This window comes from Equus przewalskii, chromosome 24, assembly GCF_037783145.1.
Source record: "Equus przewalskii isolate Varuska chromosome 24, EquPr2, whole genome shotgun sequence".
NCBI classification, from domain to species: domain Eukaryota; kingdom Metazoa; phylum Chordata; class Mammalia; order Perissodactyla; family Equidae; genus Equus; species Equus przewalskii.
The window spans coordinates 9,515,057-9,536,067 of NC_091854.1; the positions used below are offsets into that span (position 1 = coordinate 9,515,057).

Sequence of the window (21,011 nt, forward strand, 5' to 3'; positions counted from 1 at the left end):
TCAAACCATTTACTTTGGCATTCAAGGCCCTCCATGATTTGCCACTGCCCGATTCCACTACCATATTCAGGTGCCTACACTGCAGCCACATGGAAGCACATGCTGTTCCCTGCCTATGATTTTCTTCTGTGCCTTGCTCCTGATGACACTTCTTCCTTGAATGCTTCTCCTCCACCACCTCCACTATCTCCACTTCTTTAAGTCCAAATCATTTGCATCGTTCAAGTCCTAGGTCAAATGCCACTTCTTCCACTAAGCCTTCCCTAATTGCTTCAACTGGAGCAAGACTTTCTTTCTCTGAAGTCCAATCGCCTTCATCTGCTCCTTTCTTCAGTTCAAATCAGCAAATATGTATTGAGCTCCTACTGTGTACAGGAATATATGACAGGTCTGGGCACACTGAGGCAAATGAAAACAAGCATGACCTCTGTCCTTGTGTATCTCACGGTCTAATATTTATTACTTTTCAACTAGTATTCTCTTTCTGGGCATATCGTACTTTCCCTTCTAGACTGAAAATTTCGTACATGTAATATCAGTGTTTCAATGTTCCATTCGCTTTTTATGCTCTCAACCATAGCACCTAGCAGAGTGCATAGTATATGTTTGTTATTCAATAAGCATTTGAATAAGTTAACAAAAGTATTAAATGTTACCAGATAGCTGAATTTCAGGGTCCTTACTCACTTACCAAGCTCAAGTAACTGATTAACTCCAAGTTTGAGAGTCCAACAAATTCTATGGATTCCCTGACTTAAAAAATTCTTCATCACTTAAACTGCACTCATAACACCATTAAGTGCACAAACCTTGAAATCAGATAGAACCAGGCGTAAATTCCAGCTCTGCTATTTACCAGCTGTATGAACTGGCATATGAGAGGTTTAGGGAAAAGCCAGAAGGACCCATTAAGAAAACCTTAATTGGCCAGCCCAGTGGTGCAGTGGTTAAGTTCACACGTTCTGCTTCGGTGGCCCGGGGTTCGCCGGTTTGGATCCCAGGTGTAGACATGGCACCACTTGGCAAGCCATGCTGTGGCAGGCGTCCCACATATAAAAGTAGAGGAAAATGGGCACAGATGTTAGCTCAGGGCCAGTCTTCCTCAGCAAAACGAGGAGGATTGGCAGCAGATTTAGCTCAGGGCTAATCTTCCTCAAAGAAAAAAAAAAGAAAGAAAACCTTAATCATCAAAGAAGATTTCAGCATGATTAGCACTCAGATACGTCTCCTGCTCTAGTGTCTACTGGTTTTATATCTGTGAGTAAAAACTGAAAAAGATATGCACAATCATTTGGATTACCATTCAGCAAATATTCAATCCCCTCTACCTCCCACGTGGGGGATATATCTCCCAGCCCTTGGACTCTTTGTCTTGGCCATGTGTCCTGGTTTAGTCAATGATATGTTTGAGAAGATAACAAAAGCAGAAGATTGAAACATGCTAGCATGATTGGGCTTGCCTTTCTGCACATCTTTTTCACCAGGAACATGACTCAGGCAGCCACTGATGCAAGGAGAATGAGAGATATTTGGGACAGACCTGGATCAAATCTGCAGCTTGAAGCCAAATCTAGCTGAACCCAACCAAGATCAGCCCAATCCCAGACAAACTGCAGGCATGTGAGTAAGAAAAAAACAAAGAACAGACAAATAAAATATGTACATAGTTTTATGCCACTGAGTTTGGAGTAGATTATGCAGCATTATTATAAAAATAACTGAAACAAACTATATCTCCAAAAATTCTAAGATACAGGTGCACATTTCTCTACTTTTGGATCTCTAATATAGTGGTTTTCAACCAGGGGCGATTTTGCCCCCAGGCAGACATTTGGCAATGTCTGGAGATATTTTTGACTGCCTTAAATTGGGGAGAGATGTTACTGGCATCTAGTGTGCAGAGGCCAGGAATGCTTTTAAACATCCTACAATGCACAAGACAGTCCCCACAACAAAGAATTATCCTGTAGAAAATATCAATGGTGCCAAAGTTAAGAAACCTTGTCCTAATACAATATGATGCAAATAAGTATGAGATATTCTTTCCCATTTTGCCCCATACCTCTCCTCAATCATAAGGACTCCTGTGCATTTATGGCAGCATTGATTAATTGGTTACATCAATAACTATTTATTGAGTGCCCGCCACCATTCTAAGTGCCAAGGATCCACTGCTGAATTAAAAGAAAAAATTCCTGTTCTCGTGGGGCTTACATTCTAGTGAAGGTGACAGGTAATAAACAAATAGAATTATTTTAGATCTAGTGAGTGGTAAAAAGATAAGGGGATAGAGAATGACCACATGGAAAGTCCTCTCTTAGAAACCTGCAGTTTGACCCAGCTGAATGATGCAAGAGAAGCCGTCGTGCAATGGTTTAGGGAGAGAGCATTCTGGGCAGAGAAAGCTGTAAATGCAACAGCCGTGAGACAGAAGCAAGTGCTGTATCCCAGGCCCAGAGAGAAGGCCAGTGCACCTGTGGCGTAATGAGGAAGGTGGGAGATGAGGCCAGAAAGACATCTGCAGGATCACATATGGTATTGCTGGCATGGTACCAAATGGAGATTCAAACAAAGTTTTTAGAGATGTCACACAGAGGGAGACCTCAGTGTCTGGCAGTGACCGACCACATGCCGTGTGAGCAAATATTCATGAACATGTGGCACACTCCCTGGTGTACATGGAAAGCTGGAGGTGGGCAGGGGCGTGGGGTGGGAGTGGGAACTTCACAGGGGAACTAAAGAAAGTAAGTTAGCAGCAGGTGGGGTGAGAGGGAGAATTTGTGTTATTTTCATTACTGTATCCCACAGACAACTGATTGATCCTAATGAAACCTAGGGATACATTTGTAACTAGAGGAGAAAGAAAGTTCTTCGACACTTTTTTTTTCCTCACTCAAAATCTTGTGCTTTCTTGGAATGCTGCCTCTGTGGGTTCCTGGCTGGCCCTCTGTTGGGAAGAGGCCAGTTGAAGAACAGAGCACTACCTCCTCATTACTTCCTAATGATAATCTCACTACTGGTGACTCTAAATTCTCTCCTCTGGTGTTTTGGAATGTGGGAAATGCTAGAAGAAATAATTTAGGATCTCTGAAGCAGAAGGGAAACCTCTAAAGTCTATAGGCCATGTTTGTTATGTGCTGTGTATCTTAGAGGTGGTTTCTAGGCTCTACATCATTTTGATTTGCTTGGAAACCAGTGTTGTCAGACAGACCTAAGTAAGTAGGTCATTCCTGAATTGTAATTGCCTCTTAATCACCTGTAAGATTACTAAGGACAAGGATTATGTCTGTTTTGTTCATAACTGTGTCCTCAGCTCCTAGCATTAGTGCCTGGCACATAGTAAGCTCTCAATATATTTTAGGCAAATAAATAATGCTTTATGAAAATAGAGTTTCACAGGCTTATAAAAATTAAAGGGACAACATAAAGCAAAATCAACTAGCTGGACACAACTATTTTTTAAAAGGTCTGTACATTTATAGACATATACTTCCAAGAGAAAAATAACTCTAACATTCATTCTTCCAACCAGTTCATTTTTTGAGCATCTACCATATGCCATGCACTGTGTCAGAAGCTAGAGGTAGAAAAAGAAGAGTAAGACACAGACCTTCCTGGGAAGCAGAAGTTATAGCATAGAGTGGAGAAAGAAACATCTACAGCATGGTTTATTGGTGAGTAGAGGGAGAAAAGGTCAAGAAAGCCCAGGAATGCTTCCCAGAACAGCTGAGTCTAAGGCGGCTTTTCTTTTATAATCCTAGTATCTTCAAGAAGAATGTTTAGAGTTCAAATCCCACACCCAATCGCTTTTACTAGATCTAGACCAGTGCTTCTCAACCAGGGGAGATTTCGCCTCCAAAGGGACATTTGCCAATGTCTATAAACATTTTTGATTGGCATGACTGGGGGCATGCTACTGGAATCTATTAAGCAGAGGCCAGGAATGTAGCTGAACATCCTATAATGCACAGGACAGCCTCCCACAACAAAGAATTATCCAGTCCAAAATATCAGCAGTACCAAGACTGAGAATCTCTGATCTAGAATGAGAGAAGAATTAGGAAATACTATGCAAATAAAAACACAAGAACATCACTTAGTCAAGGTCTCTCTAATGCAATTAATGTGATAATAGGAGTTATTTAACTCACTGCCTCAACTGTAAGTCAATAAAGTACAAATAATAAAACAGTCAGTTAAATTTTTGTAATGACTATGAATAAAGTACTTAAGTCTCATGATATATACAATTCAAATATTTATATTAATGAGTCATATTCCTAGCATTACATATTAAACCCAGGGCCTCAGGAAAACATTGTTCAAGTAGAATTCCAGATTGAAGAATGTTATACTTAAATAGAAATTGTGGGTTCTTTTATAGCTTTCAGCTTCTAGGATGGAAGAGGCTTAGCCAATTCCTTTTGAGTTTAAAATTATATTACATAGTCATATGTTCAGCATCCTTTAGCTGGATATGTTTGTTCCCTGTAGGAAGTTTATAACTTGTAAAAGGAGTTTCATGCAGAATACAAATTGGGAGTATTACACATCTACCTCTTGAGGACACTGACTTGTGCAAACAACATCACTTTATCTGACGTAGCAGCTTTGGATTGGTCTATCTGTCTACCCTAGGGTTGTCTGGAATTATAGTTCAGGGACATCACTGTCATACCCCAGCTGCTGCAGAAAGCTACTGAAAGAAAAGGAGATTTATGAGTATTTTGGTTTTACTGAACCAAGGATATAGGAGCTACACAACAGGGAGCCTGGTGGCTCTAAATTGTAGGCATTATGCAAAAAGAAAATGCAGAGTTGGGTGTCAAGGGAGTCCTCCAGGAGCAATAGGACATCTTTGTAAAGTCTCTAAAGAATAAATTTAACAGTTATTAAAGAACACCACCCTGTTGTTGCAGGCACTGAACTTTATATCACAGAAAGAGATACAAGGGATTTTCAGGAAAACATCTGTCATTTAACAGTGATAGTGACCTCAGCACTGACAAGCAATTCAAATCTCAGTTGAGGAGAGTTATTTAACTCTTTGTGGGTGACCATGTTTGGAGCTCTAACATTTGCAGGTTATTAATATCCTTGTCAGTTGAGGAAAAAGTTATTGGCAATAACTATGATTCGTTCTGTTATATGAGACAGTCATGAATTATTTCCCTTCAATTATATCAATTTATTGTGTCATGACTTTGTTAATTTTGACCAAAGGCCTGTGCAAATCTTATGGAGAAATGAGTAGATACAATGTAATCTTGAAAACTTCAAAAGCTATTAAAGATCAAAAATACGTTAAAATCAATTTGAAAAAACCTAAATTTCTATATTAATTTTACATAAAGATTTACCAAGCCAATACTTTCTTTTGTCTTTTTTCTTTCATTAAAAGTAAATAAATAAATGAGCTCCACTATTTAGAAAACAGTAGGAAATCTAAAATTTTGAGAGCCAACTATGCACCCTAGACAGTGCTGGGTGTTTGTTTACACTCAATTAATCTTTGCAATAGTAGTGTAAGGAAGGTAAAATTGTCTTCATTTTATAGATGAGAAAACTGAGGCTTTTCTTAATTTAAATGGTTTCCCCAAGATGGACAGAACTAGAAAATAGTACACTGGGTTAAGGGGTGGGGAACAGCAGGGAAGGAAGATCTGTTGAATCCCAAGACTAATAAGCTGTGTTACACTGTGCTGCCACCAGAAATTACATTTTTATTTGTATCAGACATGTGAATATTAAAATTCATCACTTGAGAGAGAAAGCATTAATACTATAAGTTGATCATGAGCTCCCCTAAGCTCCACGTGCATAGATCCAATTGCTTGCTTGATATCACCATTTCAGTGTCCCTCGGGCAATACGAACTTAACATGCCCGCAAATTGATTTATCATCCTCCTGACCTAAACCTGCCCCTCTTCCTGTTTCTCCTACCTCAAGGAACAGTATCAACATCTACCTAGTTACAAAGAAAAATGGATTAGAAGGAAACACACAGGTGGCTGGCCCCGTGGCCAAGTAGTTAAGTTCGTGCGCTCTGCTTCAGCGGCCCTGGGTTTCACTGGTTTGGATCCTGGGCACGGACACGGCACAGCTCATTAGGCCATGTTGAGGCGGCGTCCCACATGCCACAACTAGAAGGACACACAACTAAAAAATATGCAAATATGTACTGGGGGGCTTTGGGGAGAAAAAGCAGGAAAAAAAAGGAAATACACAAAAACTGTTAATAGTGCTATTATCTGGGCGGTTGGATTCCAGCTGTTTTTTATCTTATTCTTTATACTGCTGTTTTCCAGATTTTTAAAACATTTACATTATAAACATGACACATGATTATATCTTTATTGTTTAAAAAATAAAAAACAGAAATAGGTAGAGTTACAAAAAAATCACTGCTTTCCCAATGAAACTTCCCTCCTCATGTGTAAATGTTGTGTATCCTTTCAGACTTTTTTTCTACATATATATATATTACTTTTATTTTTATGCATTTCTATACAAATATATAGTTTGAGACGTATTTAAATATATGCACATATAATTTTTCTAAATAAAACTCTAATACATACATTGTATTGTAACTTGCTTTTTCCTCTTAACAATACATCTTGGAGATTTTTCCATGTCAAAACATACAGATCTGTCTCGTTCTTTCTAATGGCTACGGAGTATTTAATTCTTATGATTATACCATAATTTAGTTATTCCCCCTAATGCTGAATATTTAGGTTGTTTCCAATTTCTCATTATTACAAATAACGCTGCAAAGACTATTCTTTTAGATATGCTCTGTGTCAGCAATTCTTAGACATATCCCGCCCCCCCCCCCCATATTTTATCATGTCTGCTGCTGGAATACGTCTTACAATTGATGGCGTCTTACCATTGCTGTCAGCCAGATGGTATTCGTTGTATAGAAACCTTTTTGTGACACCCTCTCGTAATAGTAAAAAAGCATTAGCCTCTATACACTTTAGATTAGATGAAATAAGTTATCTTTGAATTCATGTGCATTTCAGGCATTGTGATTCCAGACAAATGAATAGCTATTTAAAGTTGGGATGACTGGATCAAATAGTATGGACATTTTAAATTTTGCTAGTTACTTCCAAATTGCCCTCCAAATAAGGTGAAACAATTTATTCAGCCGTTGACAGTCTAGGAGAGGGCCTGTTTTCCTCACCAAAGGACCTATCATAAATCTTTGAGTATTTATCAGTATAATGGTTGATAAATTGGAGCTCTCTATTGACTTAATCCTTGGCCTCTTATACATATTGCAAATATTTTCTCCCCTTCTGTTACTCTTCTTTCAACCCTGTTTAGAGTGTCTTGCACCCTGCAATAGTTTATGTATCAAACTTGTCAGTATTTTTCCTTATGTCTTCTGGGATTTCTATCTTGTTTAAAAAGACTTCTAACCCAAAATTATAAATGACTTTCCTACATCTTATTTTGGTATTTGTGTTGGGTTTTTCTTTTACCTTTAATCTCTTTAATCTACTTGAAATTTATTTTTGTGTATAATGTGACATAAGCATCTGTCTTCCCACAGTGTGACTATTCTACTGTCTGCAAATCATTCATAGGCTATTTTATCTTCTACCCATTATTCAAAATGATATCTTTACCATCTACTATATATCTAAATATTACATGAGTCTATTTCTTTAAGCTGTTTCACTGATCTATTTATCTCTGATATGTCATTGTAGTTTTGTTATTCATTTCTAGTAAAACACATAAGCCAAATTTTCCTCATCATTCTTTTTTAAAGTTGTTTTTCTTCATTATTTACTTTGCACATGAATTTATGAATCAGTTTAAATGGCATATACTACTAGTAGTACCCTAATATTCATTGTCTACAATAGAACCCCTGCTTTTTAGCTAGAAACACGGCCACATAGAAGAAATACAATTCCCAGCCTTCTTGGCTGGTATGTTCATGGGGTTGTTTTGAGCAATGGAATTAATGTAGAAACGTAAGTGCAATTTCTGAGACCTGTGTGACCTTCTTCTCTTCTTCAACTCCACTGACTAGAATATAGACAGAATGATTTGGAGATTAGAGGTTTTAAAGATGGCAGAACAACACAGAGGGAGCCTCAGTCTCTGGCACCCAGATTACCCACCTGAACTTTTATATGAGAAAAAGACACTTCAATCTTAAGCCACTATTATTAACTTTCTGTCACAGCCAACACTAATTCTAAATAACAATATCCCACTAGAACTGTAATTAATATATGGATTCATTTGAAGATAACTGAGATCTGGACAATATTGAGTTTTCACAGAAACATATAATGTTTACCTGATTATTCAAGTATTGTATACCCTTCATTAAAATGTAGTTTTCCTTCTGTGGATCTTGCACTTTTCTCATAAAGTTTATTTCTAGATAGTATATAGTTCAGATTTTTATTGCAAACAGGATTATAAAATTACATGTCCAATTAGCCGATACTAGTCTATAGAAAGTTACAGATTTTCATATGTTGAGCTATTAAACAAAACTACCTTTTACTTAAAATTTCGAAGTTTTTCAATGGATTCTCCTGGATGTACTATCTCCACAATCACACTGCCTGAAATAATGACTGCCTTGTTTGTCTCTCCCTAACATTTCTATTTCTTGTGGTAAAGTGATTGTTGTATAGCCAGCAGGCTTCATCCTGACCTAATGTGGATGCTTGTTGAAGGTTTCTGGTAGACATTCTTAGCCAAGTTAAAAAGGTTTCTTTCTATTCCTAGACAGACAAGATTTAAATCTGAAACGAGTGTTAAATTTTAGGAAATGTTTCTCCAGCATCTGTCGAGATTATTATGTGATTTTTTTCTCTTTTAATCCATCTTTTTTAAGTTACAGTAATAGATTTCCCTAATGTATTGAGTTCCATTAATAGATTATCTTGTATTCTTTGGATAAATCCTATTTTGCCATGACCCATATTCTTTTGCATTTAATTTGCTAATTTTTTTCAATGATTACATTTGTTCCTAAGTGAGATTGGTCCATAGTTATCTTTGATGGACAATATTCTGAAATAAGGGTTATGCTAGCCAAAGAGACCAAATTGAATGTTGTTTCAGATTTGTGTATAATCCGGGACAGTTTAAACAAAATAGAAATGCTCTTTCTTACAATTTTGTTGTTTCTTTTTATTTTCTTTTTTTCATTATTTTATTTTAATTTTTTTATTGCAGTAACATTGGATTATAACATTATATAACTTTCAAATGTACATCATAATGTATACTTCGAAGTCTGTGTAGATTACATCATGTTCACCACTCAAAGAATAATTACAGTTCATCACCACACACGTGTGCCTAATCACCCATTTTGCCTTCCTCCATTTCCCTTTCCCCTCTGGTAACCATTAATCCAATCTATGTTGCTATGTGTTTGTTTGTCCTTGTTTTTATCTTCTACTTATGAGTGAGATCATATGGCATTTGACTTTCTCCCTTTGACTTATTTCACTTAGCATAATACCCACGAAGCCCATCCATGTTGTCACAAATGGCGAGATTTCATCTTTTGTTATGGCTGAGTAGTATTCCACTGTGTATATATATCACATCTTCTTTATCCATTCGTCCCTTGATGAGCACCTAGGTTACTTCCAAGTCTTGGATATTGTGAATAAGGCTGTGATGAACATAAAGGGTGCGTGTATCTTTATGCATTTGTGTTTTCAAGTTCTTTGGATAAATACCCAGCAGAGGAATAGCTGGATTATAGGGTAGATCTATTAATTTTCTGAGGAAACTCCATACAGTTTTCCACAGTGGCTTGTACCAGTTTGCACTCCCACCAGCAGTGTATGATGGTTCCCTCGTCCCCACATCCTCTCAAACATTTGTTGTTTCCTGTCTTGTTAATTATAGCTGTTCTGACCAGAGTGAGGTGATACCTCATTGTAGTTTTGATTTGCATTTCCCTGATAGCTAATGATGTTGAACATCTTTTCATGTGCCTGTTGCCCATCCATATAGCTTCTTTGGAGAAATCTCTGTTCAAATCTTTTGCCTATTTTTTAATTGGGTTGTTGTTTTTTGTTGTTGTTGAGACATATGAGTTCTTTGTATATTTTAGATATTAACCCTTTATCTGATGTATGGTTTGCAAATATCTTCTCCCAATTGTTAGGTTGTCTTTTTGTTTTGTTGATGGTTTTCTTTACTGTGCAGAAGCTTTTTAGTTTAATGTAGTCTCATTTGCTTATTTTTTCTGTTGTTTCCCTCGCCTGATCCAACATGGTATTTGAAAAAAATGCTACTAAGACCAATGTCAAAGAGCATACTGCCTATGTTTTCTTCTAGAAGTTTTATGGTTTCGGGTCTTACATTCAAGTCTTTAATCCATTTTGAGTTGATTTTTGTGCATGGTGTAAGGTAATGGTCTAGCTTCATTCTTTAACATGTGGCTGTCCAGTTTGCCCAACACCATTTATTGAAGAGACTCGCCTTTCTCCATTGTATGTTCTTGGATCCCTTGTTGAAAATTAGTTGTCCATAGATGTGTGTGTTTATTTCTGGGCTTTCAATTCTGTTCCATTGAATCGTGTGTCTGTTTTTGTGCCAGTACCATGCTGTTTTTGTTACTATAGCTTTGCAGTATATTTTGAAATTAGGGAGTGATACCTCCAGCTTTGTTCCTTTTCCTCAGGATCCCTTTGGCTATTTGGGGTCTTTTGTTGTTCCACATAAATTTTAGGATTCCTTGTTCTATTTATGTGAAAAATGTTGTTGGAACTTTGATAGGGATTGCATTGAATCTATAGATTGCTTTAGGAAGTATGGACATTTTAACTATGTGAATTCTTCCAAGCCAAGAGTACAGAATATCTTTCCATTTCTTTGTGTCTTCTTCAATTTCTTTCAACAATGTTTTATACTTTTTGGTGTACAGATCTTTCACCTCTTTGGTTAAGTTTATTCCTAGGTATTTTATTCTTTTTCTTGCAATTGTAAATTGGATTGTATTCTTAATTTCTCTTTCTGCTACTTTGTTGTTAGTGTGTAGAAACACAACTGATTTTTGCATGTTGATTTTGTACCCTGCAACTTGACTGTATTCATTTATTATTTCTAAAAGTTTTCTGGTGGATTCTTTAGGGTTTTCTATATATAAAATCATGTAGTCTGCAAATAGTGAGTTTCACTTCTTTTCAAATTTGGATCCCTTTTATTTCTTTTTCTTGCCTGATTGCTCTGGCTAAGACTTCCGATACTATGTTAAATAAGAGCAGTGAAAGTGGGCATCCTTGTCTGGTTCCTGTTCTTAGAGGGATAGCTTTCAGTTTTTCTCCATTGAGAATGATATTAGCTGTGGGTTTGTCATATATGGCCTTTATTATGTTGGGGTATTTTCCTTCTATACCCATTTTACTTAGAGTTTTTATCATAAATAGATGCTGTATCTTCTCAAATGCTTTCTCTGCATCTATTGAGATAATCATGTGATTTTTATTCTTTATTTTGTTAATGTGCTGTATCACATTGATTGATTTGCAGATGTTGAACCACCCCTGCATCCCTGGAATAAAACCCATTTGATCATGACATATGATCTTTTTACTATATTGTTATATTCAATTTGCTAGAATTTTGTTGAGGATTTTTGCATCAATGTTCATCAGTGATATTGGCCTGTAATTTTCTTTTTTTATGTTGTCCTTGTCTGGTTTTGATATCAGTACAATGTTGGCTTTGTAGAATGAGTTAGGAAGCCTCCCCTCCTCTTCAATTTTTTGGAACAGTTTGAGAAGGATAGGTATTAAGTCTCCTTTGAATATTTGGTAGAATTTACCAGGGAAGCCATCTGGTCCTGGACTTTTATTTTTTGGGAGGTTTTTGATTACTGCTCTGATCTCCTTACTGGTGACTGGTCTATTCAAATTTCTACTTCTTGATTCCGTTTTGGAAGGTTGTATGATTCTAAGAATTTATTCATTTCTTCTAGATTATCCAATTTGTTGGCATATAACTTTTTATAGTATTCTCTTACACTCTTTTGTATTTCTGAGGTGCCATTGTAATTTCTCCTCTTTCATTTCTGATTTTGTTTATTTGAGTCTTCTCTCCTTTTTTCTTGGTGAGTCTAGCTAAAGTGTTGCCAATTTTATCTTTTCAAAGAACCAGCTCTTGGTTTCATTAATTTTTTCTTTTTTTTTTTTTTAGTCTCTCATTTATTTCTGCTCTGATTTTTATTATTTCCTTTCTTCTGCTGTATTGGGGCTTTGTTTGTTCTTCTTTTTCCAGTTCCTTTAGGTGCACTGTTAGATTGTTTACTTGGGATTTTTCTTCTTTGTTGAGGTAGGCCTGAATTGCTATAAACGTCCCTCTTAGAACTGCTTTTTCTGTATCCCATAGAATTGGCATGTCATATTTTCATTTTCATTTGTCTCCAGGTATTTTTTTATTTCTCCATTGACCCAATCGTCATTCAATAGCATTTTGTTTAATCTCCACATTTTTGTGTCTTTTCTGATTTTCTTCCTGTAGTTGATTTCTAGTTTCATGCCTTTGTGGTCAGAAAAGATACTTGGTATTCTTTCAATCTTCTTAAATTTTTTGAGACTTGCTTTGTAGCCTAATATGTGATCAATCTTGGAGGATGTTCCACATGCATTTGAAAACAATGTGTATTCTGTGGTTCTTGGATGGAATGTTCTATGTATATCTACTAAGTCCATCTGGTCTAATGTGTTGTTTAAGGCCAGTGTTTGCTTATTGATCTTCTGTTTGGATGATCTATCCATTGGTGTAAGTGGAATGTTAAAGTCTCCTAGTATTATTGTGTTACTCTCTATTTCTCCTTTTATGTCCATTAATAATTGCTTTATATAATTAGCTGCTCCTATGTTGAGTGAATAGATATTTACAAGTGTTATATCCTTTCACTGGATTGTTCCCTTTATCATTACGTAGTGCCCATCTTTGTCTCTTGTTACATTTTTGTTTTAAAGTCTATTTTGTCTGATATAAGTATTGCTATTTCCACTTTCTTTTCTTTGCCATTTGCATGGAGTATCTTTTTCCATCCTTTCACTTTCAGTTTGTGAGTGTCTTTAGGTCTGAAGTGTGTCTTTTGTATGCAGCATATATATGGGTCTTGTTTTTTATCCAGTCAGCTAACCTATGCCTTTTGACTGGAGCATTTAGACCATTGACATTTAAAGTAGCTATTGATAAATATGTATTTATTGTCATTTTTTTTACTTTTTTTCTGGGTGTTTTAGTAGTTCTTCTCTGTTCCTTTCTTCTTCTCTTGCTCTCTTTCCTTGTGGTTTGATGGCTTTCTTTAGTAATGTTTGACGTCTTTCCTCTGACTTATTTGTTTATTGATTATAGGTTTGTAGTTTGTGATTACCATGAAGTTCCTATATAATATGCTATGTATATAGCAATCTATATTGAGTTGATAGTCTTTTTAGCTTGACCTCTTTCTAAAAGCTCTAGTCTTTTACTCCCTTCCTCCATGTTATGTTTTTGAAATCATAGCTAATCTCTTATTTTGTGTGTGCCTATCCATCACCCTATCATTGAATAGGTAATTTTAGTACTTTTGTCTTTTAACCTTCATATTATCTTCATAGTGGTTGATCTGCTACCTTTACTATATTTTTTGCCTTTACCAGTGATTTTATTGTGTTTGACTTTGGAGGTTTTTTTTTTTTTTTTTGATAATTTTCTTATCCATATTTGTGGTCTTCTCTTTCCCACTTAAATAAGTCCCTTCAGCATTTCTTGTACAACTGGTTTCTGGTGATAAACTCCTTTAATTTTTGCTTGTCTGGGAAGCTTTTTATCTCTCTTTCCATTCTTAATGATAACCTTGCTGGCTCGAGTATTCTTGGCTGTAGGTTTTTTTCCTTTCAGCACTTTAAATAAGTCATGCTACTCTCTTCTAGCCTGTAGGGTTTCAGCTGAGAAGTCTGCTAATAGCCTTAGGTGCTTTCCTTTGTATGTCACTTGTTGCCTTTCTCTTACCACTTTTAGGATTCTCTCTTTATCTTTTTTTTTTCTTTTCCCTGCTTTATCTCGCCCAACCCCCACCCCCCCCACCCCGTACACAGTTGTATATCTTAGTTGCAGGTCCTTCTAGTTGTGGGATGTGGGACGCCACCTAAACGTGGCCTGACGAGCGGTGCCATGTCCACGCCCAGGATCTGAACCCTGGGCCGCTGCAGCAGAGCGCGCGAACTTAACCACTCAGCCATGGAGCCAGCCCCTCTCTCTTTATCTTTAATTTTGGACATTTTAAGTATAATGTGTCTTGGCATGGGCCTCTTTGGGTTTGTCTTGTTTGGCGCTCTCTGTGCTTCCTGTACCCGGATGTCTGTTTTCTTCCTTAGGTGAGGAAAGTTTTCAGCTATTATTTCTTCAAATAGATCTCTGCCCCTTTGTCTCTCTCTTTTCCTTCTGGGACACCTATAATATGAATGTTAGTGAGCTTGATATTGTCCCAGAGTTCCCTCAGACTACTCTCATTCTTTTGAATTGTTTTTTCTTTTATCTGTTCAGCATGGGTGATTTGCTCTAATCTTTTGTCTAGCTTGCTGATCCATTCTTCTGTATCATCTGCTCTGCTATTGAGTCCCTCTAGTGAATTTTTTATTTCCAGTATTGTATTCCTCATTTCTGATTAGTTCTTTTTTATATTTTCCAATTCTTTGTTGATGTTCTCACTGTGTTTATCCAGTCTTCTCCCAGTATCAGTGAGCATCCTATAACTTTGAACTCTTTGTCAGGTAGATTGTTTACTTCTGTTTCATTTAGTTCTTTTTCTGGGGTTTTGTCCTGTTCCCTTGCTTGGAATGTATTGCTTTGCCTCCTCATTATGCCTCTTTCTCTGTGCTATATCTATGTATTAGGTGAGTCAGCTGTGTCTCCTGATCTTGGAGAAGTGGCCTTATGCAAGAGACACCTTGTAAGGCCCAGAACTGTGCTTCCCTCTCATCACCGATCCAAATGATTCAGGAGTGACCCCTGTATGGGCTACTTGTGTCCTGCTGTGTCAGGGTTGCTCTTACTGCAGGTACCCATGGAGTCTAGTCTTTCACTCCCTAGCCAGCTATTTGTAAATTGGGTTTGGGAAGCCCCAGCACCATTGGTTACAAGGTCTAATAGCACACTCCTGTTGCAGTCTTCCTGTTAATTGAGCAGGTACTAAGTGTAGCTGGTTGTTAGGTTCAGGGGCTTACAGTTGCTGTAGGCCTCAGCCCTGCAAAGCTGTTGTCAGCTCTCTTAGGACTACAGCTGAGTGGGGCTGGCCTTAGGCACAGGGGCACCCAATTGTTTCAGGCTTTGGAAGGTAGGGCCAATCCCCTTTGTGGCTATTTGTGAAGCACAGGTCTTCTGCCACTGATAAGCCCCACCCCCCACAGGCCCACACACACCATCACACACAGTCCTGGCCTGTGCACACTTCCCAATGCCCTGGAGTGTACCCTTTCACCCCACTGCAGAGGCCCCCACCTCTCCACCAACGCCCTCCCACAGTTCACCTGGTCCTCACACAGGCCATGCCCCACAGAGGTGGACACACTTGCCTGCCTGTAGAGGATCAGGGCACCCAGTCTATGTAGGCGAACAAGTAGCCTAAGGGTTGCTGTTGGGTGGGGCCAGTCCCTAGGGCAGGCTGCCTGCCCTGGCTGAACTGTATTAAACCTGCACTCAAGTGGGTATGGCAAACCCCTGGGCACAGACGCTGGCAGATCCCATTGAAGTTCTTCCCGCTAACAGGCTAGGGGGAAGAACTTCAATGGGATCTGCCAGCGTCTGTGTCAGCACTCCTGTACTAGGTGACAACGACTGCCACCAACGTCTCAGTCTCCAGAGAGGTCTCACCTCTCACCAAGATGCACCCAGAACCTACCAGGTGAGTCTCTTTTCACTAAAGGACTGTGGAGCATTCTTTCTGGTGATTTTTGGTTGCTCTCTGAGATGGGTGAATTTGTATATGGGCCCTTTAAGAGCCCAGTTTTTTTTTTGGCTTTCATCCGATAGCTTTTCTGGCAGTATTCCCCACTGCAGTTAATAGCCAGTGAAACCAGAGAGTATGACACTCGTCTCTGTTGTGTTGAGTCTGAAGGATGCTTATAGTGGTAATGTGCCCCTGCTAAGGTCCCCACTTCTCCAGGGAGGCTGTATACTTTAGGGTGGCTCCCACCCAGCTGGGTGTGAAGATCTGCCACTCATGAAGGTGGCTTTTTCTCTCTCCAGAAGGAATTTCTGCATCTTCCGCCTCAGTCAGGACTGTCCCTTGTTGCGAGGGGTTCTTTTAATCCAGTTTTCAGTTTTCTCTCTGGGGTAATTTTTCCAGGAATAGTTGTAACCTGGTTGTGTTCGTGGGAAGAGGTGAGTTCAGAGTCTGCCTATGCCACCATCTTGATGAGATCTACTTCTTTTTAAATCCAAGCACTACAAGGACAGTGTTTTCTCTCACATTTGATTAGATTTGAACCCCTTAAACCCCGGCCACCAAAGCAGAGCACACAAACAACCATTACACCACCAGGCTGGCCTCAGAAGCTCTTGGGTTTTTTTTTTTTTGTTTTGGGGGTCTTTTTGGTGATGAAGATTGGCCCTGAGCTAAGATCTGTTGCCAATCTTCCTCTTTTATCTTGAGGAAGATCGTCCCTGAGCTAATATCTGTGCCAATCTTCCTCTATTTCGTATGTGGGATGCTGCCACAGCATGGCTTAATAAGTGGTGCATAGGTCTGCACCCAGGATCCGAGCCTGCAAACCCCGAGCCACCAAAGCAGAGCACACAAACTTAACCATTACACCACCAGGCCAGCCCCCAGAACCACGTTTTGATATGGGAGTTGTAGGCACCAGAAATTTGAGGGCACTATAAATGTTCTCAAAATGCAATCTTGACCACTACCATCAGAATCACCTGGGATACTTATGAAAAATACACGATCTTCAAAGAATATGATCTAATAAATCTGCGGTAAAGTGGTCCCAAATCCTCACTTTTACAAAAATAAAAGTACTGCCCTTATGTTTCCTCAGAAAAGCCTCTTCTAACATTTAAGGTGACCTGAAGGATGAACAGTACTCCAAGGAAAGCTGACAGGTTACACAAAAATGCAAAGGTGTAAAGATAGGAAAGAGCTCCATTAAAAAAACTAACAGAAGGCCATCATGGTTGGTGAGAATGGTCTGACATAAACATGGAAAGATAGGCCAGGCCTGACTGCCAAGGTAAGGAGTTTGGATTGTATAGGAACAAAAAGAAGCAGGAAACTCGCATTATCTGAATGACATTTTTAAAAGACTGTAGTTCTATGTGGAAAACTGAATCTTGCAGGGTATAAGAGTGGAAGCAAGATTAGTTAACAAGCTACTTCAACAGTCCAGGAAAGAGATGATGGTGACTTGAACTGGGCTGGTAGCAGCAGAGGTGGAAGACTGGGCAGATAAATTTTAGAAATAAAAAACACAGACTTTCTGATAGACTAGAGATAGGAGGTGATAAAAAGAGAAGAATTTAGGACAGTCCCTAGGCATCTGGCTTAAACAACTGTGTAGGCTGTAAATAAATTTCTTTGGTTATTACAACTACATGCTTAGCTTTGTAATAAAGAAAACAAATAATACTTGGATAACAGAACTTGAAAAGTTATTACAGATATTACATAAATCCTTATCACAAAAGTACTGAAAATATAAACACTAAGGATTACAAAATTTAATCTGCCTGCAAACTAAACTGCCTATCTACAAATTATCCAATGTGATATACATAAATCTGAATCTCTGAATTAAGCACAATAACAAAATACACTTCGTTAATACCTCGCAAATAAGCTAGTCTGAATAAAAGCTTTTATATGTTTCCCACAAAAATCACTAGAGTCATGCATTGCTTAATGACAGGGGTTCTGAGAAATGGGTCATTACGCAATTTTGTTGTGTAAACATCAGAGTGCACTTGCACAAACCTAGACGGCACAGCCTACTGCAAACTTAGGCTGTATGCTACTAACCTTACAGGACCACCATCATTTATGTGCTCCAACGTTGACTGAAACATCATCTCTCATTCTAAAACATTTACTTAGAAGTTGTTACACAGACTCTGATTAAACAGGATTCTTTCCAAAAGTTTCACATCTCAATCAAACTACTAGTGCGCTCTTTAAGAAAGCACCCTACTTAGTGCCAAAAGAATCCACTAATTCTAACCCAAACGGATCTATTCTCCTTTTACCTCAGCCCTTCCACAAATATTTTAAAATAAAGAAGAAACAAGAGGGTTCATCAAGTCCTATTATCCTTAAAATTTGAATTCCTGAGCAAAAAGCCTTTCTGAAGCCTATTTCAGTAATTACAGACTCCCAGATAGGATCCAAATTTCTCCAGTCTTCAACTGAACCTTCTATTATTTGGCTCCAAAACCCTGAAAGTGGATATAAATGCCTACTGGGTTTTCCCAGCTTAAAGATAAGCAAATATAGCCCACAACAATAAACCTATATTGGCAAAAAAAATAATATATATATATATATATATATATTTTTAAAAGCTTTGTTGTATGCAAAAAAGAAATTATCTGTGAAATTCTACAAATGCTATTCACCCACTTAATGCCTTAAAATTACTTAACGTACCCATATATTCATCCATTCAATGCCTCAGAATTTTGAGAAGCTAATTTCACTGAAAGAGTCCCCTTCTCAAAAGAGGCCAGAGTAAACATTCAAAGAAAGGAGAGCACTGCTTTTCAGTGACATAGATAGTCATTTGAACATAGATCATCTATCAATCTTGTCTTCTCTTTTTGAGGACGCAAGCATATGAGCTTTAAAAAGTAAAAAAAAAAAGGAGAGAAATACTCAAGGGAAAAATAAGCCTTTTTTTAAAAAGGTGATAGTTAGCTTCTTGGTCCTTAACCAAACACAGACATGACAAAATAACAAACACAACTATGAAAAATTATTTGTATTCAAATGTATTGTCAAGATTTCAAGATTTGACACAGGCACAGATAAAAGGAATGAATTAAAACAAAAATACATAGGTCAGTTATAGACTTACCTCTATTTCAAATATGTTAAAAAAAATATTTTAGTCATACTTTTTAAAAATATGATGATTGAGGTAAATTTTTTCTGTAATTCAAGTCTTCTCAATCATCTTGAAATACTTGTGAGCTGAACTCATACTTTAAGGCAAGTCCTGATTTTAAATACTCATTTAATTAATGAACTCTGTTTCATTTAAAATTGCTAATTCAGGGAGAGAGTTTTTCTAAAAAACATTTTATTGCTACAAAGGGAAACATGGTCACAAAAAGCTTTTAAGCGTGTCTTAACGCAAATTACTATTTAATGTCCAATGCAGTAAAAAAATACACAGAGCACAAAATACTTGCCCAATTTATCTCTTCTAGGGTAAGTATTCAAAACATTAATGCACACTTGAATATATACTCCCAAGAGCAGCATTTAAGTTCAAATGATTAGAATAGATATACTAACAATACACATCTGTTATCCTTAACACCAACAAAGTAATAAAAATTAAGCTTAAAAATTATACAATTTATCGAATCTAGGTTTGATAACTATAAAAACTAAACTAAAATAGTCTTACCTTCATTTTATTAAACAAATGCCAAACATTTAGAAATTATATAAAATAAATTTTAATGTGTGGAATGCATGCAACATGGGTGTTAACTCTCATATTTTAAACTATTAAAATTCTTACCCTTTTCCACATTAGGACAAAAATTTAAAGCTTCTTTTAAATCTGACTAATACCTCATATTTAATTTTCTTCAGATTGGTCGACAGGGAAGCTGATAGGCTCTTCCTTTGCTGCTTCTTCCTCTACTCCCTCTCCTTCCCCCAGTGTCTCTCCTTCCCCCAGTGTCTCTCCTTCCCCCAGTGCCTCTCCTTCCCCCAGTGTCTCTCCTTCCCCCAGTGCCTCTCCTTCCCCCACTTCCTCTATGTCTCCCCCTTCCTCTACTCCTCCACCTTCTCCCACTTCCTCTACTTCCTCCACTTCTTCTACTTCCCCCACTTCCTCCTCTTCTTCCTCCTCTTCCTCCTCCTCTTCTTCAATAGTTTCATCAATCTTTTCTTCCTCTTCCTCATCTCCTTCTATTTGTTGATCTTGAGAATGATCTTGATTTTCAAAAGGATTCTCACCCTAAAAACATGAGAAGAAATAGTTCTGAAAATCAGCACATTCATTTTTGTATCAGTGAAATTCGTATTTGCTATATCATTAAAAATAAGCACTATTTGAAGCTTTTTATTTTAACTTATGACAAATCTATTATTCATTGAGTACCTATTCATACCAACATGAGTATATAAATGACTGATGTCATTACTTTATACTCCATAAACTAGAATGCTTAAAGTCCACATTTTCTTAACTGAATTTCTAAAATCATATATATATATACACACATATATATACAAACACACATATTTATATATGTGGGTTTTGGTAGGAAAAAAACAGATGAAGCAAAGATTTCTGTTCTACCTAATTGAACTAGTATTCAATGTACTCCTGTTGCAGGATCTCTTTAAAAAACTCAAATGAAAATCAAGCACTTTTTAAAACTCAAATGAAAATCAGGTACCTATTAGATATCATGCCCTACTTCTACTTTAAAGAAGTAGATAAATCTTTACTTCATTAAACATTCACAAATATAATTTTATTTTAATATCTTAGTTTATTTAAATACTTGAATTATGTATCTGGATAAAGTCTCAAAAACTGGACCATATCAGAAGGCTATATTAATATAGTAAGAAATGAAGAGGCAATGAGTGTTATTAACCAGGGAAGTGTAAGGCTCGTGCTATACTTCCAGACAAACCAGGTAGGAATGTGCGGGATGAACTGGAGTAGCAAGAGCAGAAATGCTAGTGAGGGTGCTACTCTAATAGCTTAGGAAAAGAAAGTGTAAAAGATGCAGCAACACCACTAACAGAACAGGTAA

The 21,011-nt window shown here is 37.4% G+C and overlaps 1 protein-coding gene across 3 annotated transcripts in view; it reads right to left on the reverse strand.

Annotated features, from left to right (window-relative positions):
* Positions 1-18,979: 18,979 nt before the first annotated feature.
* The window catches only part of ZNF326 (zinc finger protein 326), a 37,507-nt gene continuing 35,475 nt past the window's right edge, over positions 18,980-21,011 (reverse strand). For all 3 annotated transcript variants that reach the window (XM_070592457.1, XM_070592455.1, XM_070592456.1), the window contains one exon: positions 18,980-20,200. In XM_070592457.1, coding sequence (XP_070448558.1) covers positions 19,817-20,200 — 384 coding nt within the window. In that variant the 3' untranslated portion in view covers positions 18,980-19,816. The remainder of the gene's footprint in view (positions 20,201-21,011) is intronic.